Consider the following 12,472-nt stretch of genomic DNA (forward strand, 5'->3'; position numbering starts at 1 on the left):
ATGCAGAACGGGACAAGGTGGGCACCCTCTTGGCCAGACTTGCTAACCAGGAGCTTAGGGGCTGCCCGATCCTTAGCATTAGCAATGCACGGGGGGAGATGGTGTATTCCCAGGCAGCGGTGTTGGAGTGTTTTCGGGTGTACTATCAGGACTTATATCAGAGTCAGTTGGGAGTGGAGGTCCAGGAAATAGCAGAGTACCTAGGGGAGAGGCAGCTTCCGGTCCTGGATGAAGAGGACGCGAAGGAGCTGGGCGGCCCGATCACGCTCACTGAAATACGGGTGGCCATTAAACACATGGCTCGTAATAAAACGCCCGGGGTGGACGGGTTGCCAATTGAATTTTACCAACAGTATGTCGACAGCCTGGCCCCCAGGCTTCTGGTGGTGTACACGGAAGCTTATGAGGCAGGGGGACTGCCTGGGTCCATGCGTGAGGCCTTGATTGTACCGCTCCTAAAGCCTGGCAGGGACGCAACGGATGTGAGGTCCTATCGCCCGCTATCCATGCTGACGGTAGACTACAAGATCCTGAGCCGAATCCTAGCCACCAGACTGGCCCCACACATGACGGGCCTGGTGCACAGGGATCAGGCTGGTTTTATACCCACGAGGAGCACGGCGCTGAATATTCGCCGTCTGGTGGGAATAATGGGCGCCATCTTGGGTGGGGACGGGGCTCCAGCGGTCCTGTCCGTGGACATCGAGAAGGCCTTTGATAGCTTAGAATGGACTTTCCTGGATGGAGTGTTAGAGAGGTTTGGCATGGGAGAGGGGTTCCGCCGGTGGACGAGGGTTTTATATGCCTCGGCGACGGCGAGGGTGCGCTTGGGCGGTCTGGTGTCTGCGGCATACCCGGTGGGTAGGGGCACGCGACAGGGGTGCTCCCTATCCCCCCTATTGTTTGCTCTGGCGATGGAGCCTTTGGCGGTCCATGCGAGGTCGGGTGACAGGTACGCGGGGATAGCCAGCGGCGGGCAGCAGCATTATATATCATTGTATGCGGATGACCTGCTCCTGTACTTCGACGACACGGTGCGGGCCCTGGAAGGAGCGATGGACCTGCTATCGGAGTTTGGCCGGCTATCGGGCCTTAAGGTCAACTGGGCGAAGACCTGTGTGTTTCCGCTGAGAGCGGGGTCGCCCAACCCTGGTCGCGATCTGGGGGTGGTCTGGGAGCCGTCTTGCTTCACCTATCTGGGAGTCCGCATCTATCACGCGACTGCGGATCTATTGGAGGGTAACATTGGTCGGTGCGTCCGGGCACTGAGGGGCAGCATGTCCTTCTGGTCGACACTCTCGCTGACGGTTCTGGGTAGGATCGCTCTTTTGAAAATGGTGGCGCTCCCCCGCTTCCTGTACTACTTCCGGACGTTGCCTATCTGGATTCCTCAAGGGATCTTTAGAGACCTGAGGACAATGATTATTGGTTTCCTATGGGGGCATGGCCGCCGTAGAGTGGCGCTGAGTACGCTGCTTCGCCCCAAGATTGAAGGAGGTATGGCTGTGCCCGACTTTGAGCTATATTATTTGGCGGCGCAGCTACAGGTCCTCACGCAGAATGTGGCCAGGGTGTTTAGGGGCCCGGAGGAGGACCGAGACCGGGGGATACAACGCCATGTGCTGTCCTATATTGTCATGCAGCAGAGACTCGAGTTACGAGGCCTCACTATGGAGGAACGAACACTCCGGCTGTGCTGGCAGAGGAGCCTTAGGAGAGCGAAGGCGACGCGACCTTATGCACCGGAGATTCCGATCGGTATGCTGACGGCACTGCCACACGGGGGAGATTGGTCACCATTGCTAGATTGGGAGGAGGCGGGCCTACAGGTAGTGGGTGACCTGTACGTCGATGGGGCTCTGGTACCGTTCGAAGTGCTTCGGGAACAGTTCGGGCTGCCTGACGGGGGGTTCCTCCTGCACGCGGCGGTGGTGGCGGCTATCCAGAAGCACTGGAAAGGGGGGCTCATGGAACCGACCACGACTATGGCGTGCCAGTATGTGGTAATGGCGGCGGGCACGTTCAAGGCTGTCACATGCCTCCATAACAGGATGCTGAACGAGGGACTGGAACCGCTCCAGGGGCTCAAGACTAAATGGGAAGAGAGTGTGGGCCGGCCCATCCCAGACACGGTGTGGGGCCACATCTTGCGGCGCACGTGGAAAGGCACGAGAAATGCGAGCTTCCAGCAAGTGCATTTCTATGTGCTCCATAGGGCCTACTTAACCCCCGAAAAAATACAGCGGTACTTCCGGGTGCCGGACGCCCGGTGCCCGCGGTGTTCGTCTCCAGGAGCGGACATGGATCATTTGTTCTGGGGATGCTCGCACTTGGAGGCCTACTGGGCGGAGGTGGGGGACCTCCTAAACGATGTAACTGACAGGGAGGTGGATTTCGACATGGCGGCATGCTTGCTGCTCTGGTTCCCGCATACCAAACACACCAAGGTGACGAGCAAATTTATTGATCTGGGTCTGATACTGGCACAAAGAGAAATATCGTGGCATTGGAAGTCCAGGGGTGGGCCGTCACTGCGTAGATGGAAGAATGAATTGCTGCGGTGGTCTGAATGCGAGAGTGTGCTCCGGATGAAGCAGGCTGTTAAGATTGGAAATGAGAAGGCTTTGGATGCAGCGCGTGCGTGGGAGCTGGTGGTGCAGGCTTTGCGTGATTCTTTGGTGGAGGATGAGGAATGAGGGACTTAGGCCAGCGGACACTGCGGGGCAAACACAAACAGAATGGTAACTTACACTGTAGTGGACCCAGCCAACGCGTCGGGACGAGGCATACACCTTTAGCAGTTGCCAAGGGGGGGGGGGGGGTATTGGGGGGTAGTTTAGTGGGAGTTTGGGGTGGGCCGGATGCCAAGTAGCTGGTCGTCTGCTAGGGCGCCTTGTGATCAGTAGGACGGTGGGGTACTATGCGGATCGAGAGATGGCTGGGGGGAACGGCCGGGCATGATAGGCCCACAGCGCTCGGGGTAGGTCCCGACATGGACAGCACCACTGATTACACAACTGGAATGGTTGACGGAAGCAATGTTGAGGGTGGGGGGGTAAAAGCAGATACGTAAAACGACGTATCAACCATGGTCCCTATGGGACGAGCACCGTGAGGTTCCCCTACTGAGTGGAGTATTATGCCGCCCGGCCTCCGGGATGCGGGCTGAATGGCTGTGTACGATATACGTTTTACTATTGACCGGGGGGGATGTCATGAGTGGACTGGTTGACTATTTGTATCCTGTGGTTTCTAATTCTGCAATAAAAACAAATAAAAAAAAAAAAATGGCAATCTTGTGCTGAAATGCCCCGTTCAACAATGCATAGGCCTCAAAGACCCCTTGCTTCCTAAAGTACAACATGGAACTTTTGCTGTACATCAAATTCTCACTCTGGAATATTCAATACCAGGCAATGAGGCTTGCATATGCTCTCTCATATGCATGCCCAGTCACTTCCTCAATAGTTACTGAGATCGACCAGCTATTCAATGACATAGAACAACAGGGGTTGACATTTTCCACAAGCCATACACATTATGGTATGGTGATACCTCGGTAATCAAAGATTATCAACAAATAGAGTCATCCCTGTAGAAGTGGACAAGTTCAACAGAAAGAACAACATTTGGAAAAAAACATTCTCCACGCTCCAGGATTCCCTTTTTAATGCTTTAAAGCTACTAGATGTCAACCACACCAACAAGGCTGCTCCTTCCCCTGATTTCCATGTTACAGTCTTCTGCATTTTTTCTTTGGACTGAAAAAATTGCAGAAAAAAAAATCTAAACAGACGGTGAACGCATGAGGAATTGTTGGAGACAGTGGCCTCCATACAGGATTCTCCTTATAGACACTACCAAGTTAACTCCTACACTCTTGAAAGCTTTGACCATAAATAAGAGCATTTACGACCTATGCAGTAGAGGGCAAGATGAACAAAGCATGTGACTCTGTGACAGATTCTTGCTTTAAAACAAGTGAGGTCTCCAAACATGATATGTATATCAATGAGACTCTAATTGCTCTCAAGCCATAAATGATTGGAGTGTCCGATGCAAAAAACATTATTAGAAAGTACTTCTTGTCAAGTAGAAGGGGGGGGGTAGATATATGTTACACTCACAGAACAGCACAGCAAATCTACGTATGATTGCTTTTCAATTACAATGCGTGTGAATGTCGAATCATTTTAAGAAAACACATAGGCGGTCCAAAACATCACCAGGTCGGCCAATACTTCAACTCTCCTTACTTTGTCAAACTGCAGCACACAGCCAAGAGAGGCAAATGGTCGTCACTTCGGATGTTGTATTTCACCATAGTTTCAATTTCCTCTCGTGTTTCTATGAGCTGGGCTTCTGTGACACTGTAGCTTGCTGCCTCGCGAGCGGAGTCTTCAATGTTGTGAGCTTCATCCAAAATAACCACTTGGTCTTTTAAATCAATTTCCATCTGTAATGTGAGTTTATGTCAAGTAAAAACATTACAAGTTATCTGTTCTGCTAAAACTCAAGCAACTCTTTAAAGCAAAGAATAACCTACCTTTAACCGCCTTATTACAAAGTGCAGGGATGTACATTTCTTCATGTATCTGTTTACATTTTTGAAATTCAGTCTTTTAACCAATAAAATCTGCCCTTTTGCCCGGTGTCTGCCCTTTGTTTACAACACAAGAGGTTTTTCAACAGGATTACCAATTCCCAAGTAGCCCTCTCTGGATCACAAGAGTTGAAGCTGCTAAGTAACAAAGCTCAAATGCTCACAGTAAAATACGTGAATTTTACCAACCATGTGTTTAAAAATGAACAGTAAGATCCTGTTTTATCTTTCCAGGGCTCCGATCTGCACCTGACCCCCCTGATCGACAACCGTGGGAAGGCTACACTGCTGCTGCCATTTCTTGTTATTGTTTGACACCCAGTGGCCTTGCGCCACCCGGGCAATGATAGTGTAAATGGGGATAACATTGGGAAAAGGGTAGTCTCCTTTTTCCAATTGTGCCCCTCTGCAAAGTATTCCTCCTCCTTCAGAGCCCTGGCTGGACTCACGATCACCAAAGCAGGAATTTGTGACTAGAAACAATGGTGTGTTATCTGGGGCTGCAGCATTTGGTACGTGGTTTTTAAATCGCAGCCCACCAGACGGTGCTGTCCGGTTTGCTAAAGACATCTAGGGGATATTCAGAAACTTGACCTAGAAATGCATTCCTCCTTTTGCTTACCATTAGCCATGTGGTTTGCAACTCACATTTTCTGGTTTCTCTATTTCCTGGCTGAATTTAATTTGCTATAGGCTGTCCAGCTAGAGTTGTCCCTCCCGTTGCCCAAACCTTGTGTCCTGTATCTTTCCACAAACTCACTTTCTGTAAATGGGCCTTTAAATCTTGTTCTCATCTAGTCACATTTGCTGTGCATTCAAATAAAGACATTGGTTAAATGTCAGGCTGTGTCTTCCAGGGAACTTGGTGTTTATTTTTATTTTTCGGATTTCAAAGTGAGAGGATTTATGTGACAATCATGCTGGCTAATGGGGGCTGTTTGAGGAGGGCTGTACAATGGTTTTTTTCCTAGCACACAACATAATGTAAATGACTGTAAATGAACTGTGCTGACAATCAAATCAGTACATTAGGGGATGTCCTTTCCACACATCGTTTGTGCGCTGCATACTTTTATAAGTAAAGCAGAAAGCAAATGTGATGGTTATTTTAAATGCAGATTTGTTTTCTCTAATGAAAGTACACTACCATACCACGCATACTCAATGTTACCCCACTCTACTCTGCACCACTCCATGCCACTGCACTCTATTCTGCACCATTCCACACTACCCCTCTCCACTCCAAGCTGCGTCAGTGCAGTCTTCTCTGCACCACTCCATTCTACACCACTCCACTCTATGCCAATGCACTTTTCCGCACACCACTCCACTATGCACCATCTGCACTCTACTGCACGTCACTCTACTCAATGCCACCCTACTCTGCAACACTGCACTCTATGCCAATGCACTCTAATCTGTACCATTCCACTGTAAGCCAGTGCATTCTATGCCATTCTAATCTACTCTCCACCACTACACTCTACTCTAACATAATCTACTCTATGCCACTGCTCTCGATGCTGCTACACTCAGCATCACTCTACTCCACTCTACACTACTCTATGCCACTGCACTCTATGCCAATGCACTCTGCACCACTTTACTCAAATCCAATGCACTTCACTCCAAGATATTCTGCACTACTGCACCCTACCTCATTGTACTTTGTCACTGTACTTTACACCACTCTATTCTACTCTGCACCACTGTACGCTAAGCCATTACTCTCTATGCCACTGCACTCCACTCTACTCTGTGCCACTGCACTCTATCCTGCACCACTGCACTCTATGCTAATGTACCCCATGCCACTCTACTATACCCCGCTGCAGTCTGCAACAGTATATGTTTCAACACTGCAATCTGTCACTCTACACTATTGAACTCTGCATCGCTCCACTCTATGAGACTGTACTCTATGCCAAACAACTCTAACCCACTTAATCTACTCTGCACCACTGCTCTCTATGACACTCCACTCTATACCCCTGCACACTACGCCACTTCACTCTACTCTGAAACAATCTACTCTATGCCACTGTCACTCTGACTCTGGGACGCTCCACTCTACACTGCTTCACTCTACGCCACTCCCTCTTCACCACTGCACTCTATGCCGATCTACTCAACACCACTGCACTGTACGCCACTATACTCAACTATATGCCACTGCATTTGACTCTACTCGATTGCTCTCTAAGTCACTTTACTCTGCACAACCGTACGTCACTGCACGCTACACTAATGCACTCTACGACACTCTACAACACTATGCTCTGCAGCACTGCACTCTCTGCCACTGAATTCCATGCCACTCTACTCTATGCAACTCTGCACCCTTTTACTATATTCTGCACCACTATAAGCCACTCTACTGCCCTCGACGTGACTCTAATCTACTAAGTACCCTGTCCTCTGACACTGCACTCTACGCCATTCACTCTACGCCTCACTACTATGCACCACTCTATGTCAGGGCACTGTACACACTCTACTATGCACAACTGCACTCAACATCACTCCAGTCTAGGCCACACCACTCTGCACAACTCCACTCTACGCCACTACTCTTTACGACTCCACCATCCTGCACCACTCCACTCTACATCACTCTACTGAGAAACAATCTACCCTACGCCACTGCACTTTACGCCACTATACTCCACGCTGCGCCACTGCAATCAACACTGCACCACTCTACTCTATTCCACTCTACGCCACTACTCTATGACACTGCACTCTACCCTGCACCACTCCCCTCTACTCTAAAACAATCTACTCTATGGCACTGGGTCTATGCCACTCTACTTCACTCTGTGCTACTGCACTCTACCCTGCGCCACTCTACGCCACTGTTCTCTACACTACGCCATTCTACTCGAAACCACTGCACTCTGTGCCAATTCACGCAACACCACTTTACTATAAACCAATGCACCATACGCTACTGTACCTACGCCAACGACTTTACTCCACTGCACTTCATGGCACTAGCCTCTACAAAATTCTACTTTACGCCACTGCAAGCTACGTCACTATGTCACTGCACTCTACGCCACTCTATTCTACTCTTCACCACTGTACTCTATGCCACTGCTCCCCACCCCACTCTTCTATGCACCACTCTATGGCACTGCACTCTACTGCACTCTTCTCTGCATGAATGCATTCTATGCCACTGCACCACTCTACTCCACAACACTGCACTCTATGTCACTGGACTTCACCCCACTCTTTTTTAGTCTGCGCCACTGTACTCTACTGAACAGTTCTTTGTACCACTCTACAACCCTGCACTCTACGTCCCTGCACTCTGACATTCTACTCTGCATGGCTGCACCCTTTTTCACTGCACTCTACTCTGCACCACTGCACTCAGCGCCACTCCACTCTACGCCACCACACTCTACCCAGTGCTACTGTACTCTACCCTGACAACTGACTGCACTCTTGAACGGTTTGACAAAACCTTTGCGAGAATCAAAAATACAGTATCACCCCATATCCCCACTAACCCTCTAAATCCACGTTTCTCCTCCCGCAAAGCAATTTTAATATCTGCTTCATCCAGCCCCAATTTTACCTCAACACCTATGCCGCAGCAAGACCACTACCCCATTTCCAACAGTGGAACCATAGTTGCTGGTTCTAACCAAGGTTTTCCAAATTATCCTCCTACCCCTTTCTAGAAATCCACGTTTCTGACCCACCTCCTACCCCAGTTCAAGAGTGAATTGGAAATTATGCCCACTGTTCAAGAATCATCAACCACAGCAACACAACGATTTGCAGATCTAACAATCGCCCTCTTTCTAGCAAATACACTCTATCTACTAAACCATCTGTTGTCCAAGTAGCACCCTACTCGAGCACCAAGTCCCACATCCAACACACAATCACTCAATCACCGCATTTGTAAAGCGCGCTACATACCCGTGAGGGTCTCAAAGCGCTAGGGGGGAGGGGAGCCGCTACTGATCGAAGAGCCAGGTCTTGAGGAGTTTTCTGAAGGCCAGCAGGTCCTGAGTCTGTCATAGGCTGGTCGGGAGAGCGTTCCAGGTCTTGGCGGCGAGGTAGGAGAAGGATCTGCCACCGGCGGTGGTTTTCCGGATACAAGGAACTGTGGCGAGGGCGAGGTTGGCAAAGCGGAGGCTTCGGGTGGGGGTGTGGAAGCTGAGTCGGTTGTTGAGGTATGTAGGTCCGGTGTTGTGTAGGGCTTTGTGTGTGTCGATGAGGAGTTTGAAGGTGATCCTCTTGTTGACAGGGAGCCAGTGCAAGCCTCTCAGGTGGGGTGTGATGTGGCTGCGTCGGGGGACGTTGAGGATCAGTCGTGCCGAGGCGTTCTGGATTTGTTGTAGTCGTTTCAGGAGTATGGTTGTTGTCCCTGAGTAGAGGGCGTTCCCGTAGTCGAGTCTGCTGATGATGAGGGCCTGGGTGACGGTTTTTCTCGTGTCGGGAGGGATCCATTTGAAGATCCTGCGGACCATGCGGAGGGTGTTGAAGCAGGACGCGGAGACGGCTTTAACTTGCCTGGTCATGGAGAGGGTGGAGTCGAGGATGACCCCCATGTTGAGTGCGTAGTCTGTGGGTTTCGAGGCTGTGCCTAGCGTTGTGGGACACCAAGAGTCATCCCAGGCTGATGGGGTGGGTCCGAGAATGAGGCCCTCCGTCTTGTCTGAGTTCAGCTTCAGTCTGCTGTCCTTCATCCAGTCGGCTACAGTCTTCATTCCTCTGTGGAGGTTGGCTTTGGCGGTGTGGGGGTCTTCGGTGAGGGATATGATCAGCTGGGTGTCGTTGGCGTAGGAGATGATGTTGAGGTTATGTTATGGTGCGACGTGGGCGAGCGGTGTCATGTAGATATTTAACGCGAAACAAAAGGGGATGCGGAGCGTTTGAGAAAATCAAACGCTCACCTCCAGTCAACTGATCTGGGTTTAAGCCATCACCATTCTTGGCTCACTCAGCCACCCCAGTTCAGACATGGCCATATGCAAATCAGTCTGACCCTGTGCCTCATGGGAACAGTCCAGCCCGAACTGCCAAGCCATGTCTTCCCTGGACTGGAAACAAGCATCCTGGGACAGGTTTCGGATTCATAATCCTCATCAGCCAGGCTATCTTGAATCCAGTGGCCAAGTGAGCAAGGGACTCACGTCTGAGCATACCCTGCCAACTTAGGGCGAACAAAGCGAAACAAAAGGGGATGTAGATATTTACCAGCGTCGGGCTGAGGGAGGATCCCTGTGGGACGCCGCAGATGATCTCGGTGGATTTCGAGCGGAAGGGTGGGAGGCGGACGCTCTGGGTTCTGCCGGACAGGAAGGATGTGGTCCAGGCCAGGGCCTTCTCTTGAATTCCGGCGTCATGGAGGCGTGCTGATAGGATGCAGTGGCAGACTGTGTCGAAGGCTGCTCATAGGTCCAGGAGGATAAGGGCGGCCGTTTCTCCTTTGTCCATCAGGATCCTGATGTCGTCAGTGGCGGCGATGAGGGCGGTCTCGGTGCTGTGGTTGCTGCAAAAACCGGATTGGGAAGGGTCCAGGATGTTGTTGTCTTCGAGGTAGCGGGTTAGCTGTTTGTTGACAATCTTCTCTCTTACTTTTGCCGGGAACGGGAGCAGGGAGATGGGCCGGAAGTTCTTGAGGTCCTTGGGGTCCGAATTGGGCTTCTTCAGAAGGGCGTTGATCTCGGCGTGCTTCCAGCTTTCCGGGAAGGTTGCTGTCTCGAGGAACTGTTGATTGTTTATGGGAGGTGGGGTGCGATGGTTGCTGGCTTTGTTGAAGACATGGTGAGGGCAGGGGTCAGATGGGGATCCGGAATGGGAGGAGTTCATGGTTTTGATGGTGTCTTCGTCGCTGACGTTAGACCAGGCGGTCAGGCGGCTGGTGCGGGTGGTCATCGCAGGTGTGGTGGACTCGGTGGTGGGTGCAGGGGTGTCGGAGTTGAAGCTGTCGTGGATGTCGGTGATCCTGCGGTGAAAGAAGGTGGCCAGGGAGTCGCACAGGTGTTGTGATAGTGGGATGTCGTTGGTGTTGGAGCTGGGGTTGGAGAGTTCTTTCACGATGTTGAAGAGCTCTTTGGTGTTGTGTGCGTTGTTGTCTAAGCGGTCCTTGAAGGCGGTCCTCTTGGCGGCCCTGATGAGTTGGTGGTGTCTGCGGGTGGCGCTCTTGTGGGCTGTGTGGCTGTCAGGTGTTCGGTGGTGGAGGCATTTCTTCTCCAGCTTCCGACAGGTGTGCTTGGAGATCCGGAGGTCTTCGGTGAACCAGGCGGCTTTCTTGTTGGTGTCGTTGGTTGTGGGGGTCTTAAGAGGGGCGAGGGTGTTGGCGCAGTCGTTGATCCACTGTTTGAGGTTGGTTGCGGCGGTGTCTGGGTCGGTGGGGTCGGCGGGTGGTCTCAGGGCGAGGGGGGTAGTCAGTTGGTCCTTGGTGACCTTGCCCCAGCAGCGGCATGGCAGCTGTTGGGTGCGGTGGTGGGTTTCCTGAAGGTGAAGTGGACGCATCTGTGGTCGGTCCAGTGGGGTTCGGTGGTGTGGTTGAAGGTGACGTGGGGGCGTGTGCAGAAGATGGGGTCCAGCGTGTGTCCAGCGGCGTGGGTGGGTGTCGTCACGAGCTGTTTGAATACGAGGCTGGGGAGGTTGTCGATCAGGGCGGTGGAGTTGGCGTTGTTGTTCTCGAGGTGGAAGTTGAGGTCCCCGAGGAGGATGTAGTCCTTGGAGGCGAGAGAGTTGGTGCTGACTAGGTCGGCGATGGTGTCGCTGAACTGTGGTCGTGGTCCGGGAGAGGTCTGTAGACAAATGTTCCTCTGAGGGTGGTGTTGGTGTCGGTGTGGATCTGGAAGTGCATGTGCTCAGCGGTGGTGAGGGTGTTGGTCGGGATTCTGATGGAGTCTTTGTGGATGATGGCGATTCCCCCTCCCACTCCGTTGGTGCGGTCTCTGCGGAAGATCTTGTTGCCCTGTGGGATGGCTATGGCGATGTTTGGCGCTGAGGTGCCGTTCAGCCAGGTCTCCATCAGGAAGGCGACGTCGGGGGCGGTGGAGTCTAGGAGGTCCCAGAGTTCGATGGCGTGCTTGCGAGCGGAGCGGGTGTTGAGGAGGATGCAGCGGAGGTGGTTGGGTTCTCTGGTTGGTTGTTTGGTGGGCTGGATGCTGGTGAATCTGCAGTTCTGGCAGGCGAAGGGCCCTTTGGTGTGCTTCGGGGTGGGCCGATAGCAGGGGTGGTCTCGTTCGGTGTTGACTGCGTGGAGGGTGCTGGTGTTGTAGTGCAGTCTGGCGTTGCGGGGGCGCGGGGTCCAGGGGTTCTGGCGCTGGGCACGGTCCAGGTGCGGACGGGCGCAGACGGGCTTGCCTTTGGCACGCCAGCGGCGTGCCCGCTGCACGGCCTCCATAAGAGGCGAAGTGGGAGGGAGGAGCAGCTGGGAGGCAGGAGCAGAGCGGCCAATGGGCGAGGGCAGGGAAAACAGAAGGAATAAGGGGGCGGGCCAAGGGGAGCAGAAGCGGGGAGCGGGGGGGGCACAGAGGGCAGGGGCGCAATGAGTGCCTGAGAATAAAGTACAAAAAATACAAATTACAATATACAGTCCACAGCAAAGTACGGAGGGGGAAAAAACACAGTTACCGGATACCAGGGGCGAACCCTCGGCAGCGGCGGAGCAGAGGACAGAGACTCGGGCAATCACGAGGAGCCGTGCGGCATGGGGGGTGACCTGGGGTCAGGTCACACTCACCTTCGCCGCGCGGCCTCCATAAGAGGCCAAGTGGGAGGGGGAGCAGCTGGGAGGCGGGAGCAGGCAGTCAATGGGCGAGGGCAGGGGAAACAGAAGGGAAAAGGGGGCGGGCCGCGGGGGAGCAGCGGCAGGGAGCGGGGAGC

The 12,472-nt window shown here is 52.6% G+C and overlaps 1 protein-coding gene across 1 annotated transcript in view; it reads right to left on the minus strand.

The window, feature by feature from the left end:
* Positions 1 to 12,472, minus strand: part of BRIP1 (BRCA1 interacting DNA helicase 1) — a 1,426,214-nt gene that overhangs the window by 637,563 nt on the left and 776,179 nt on the right. The window contains exon 9 of the mRNA XM_086954933.1: positions 4,257 to 4,456. Coding sequence (XP_086811059.1) covers positions 4,257 to 4,456 — 200 coding nt within the window. The remainder of the gene's footprint in view (positions 1 to 4,256; positions 4,457 to 12,472) is intronic.

Source organism: Lissotriton vulgaris, chromosome 2_1 (genome assembly GCF_964263255.1).
Source record: "Lissotriton vulgaris chromosome 2_1, aLisVul1.2, whole genome shotgun sequence".
Lineage (NCBI taxonomy): Eukaryota > Metazoa > Chordata > Amphibia > Caudata > Salamandridae > Lissotriton > Lissotriton vulgaris.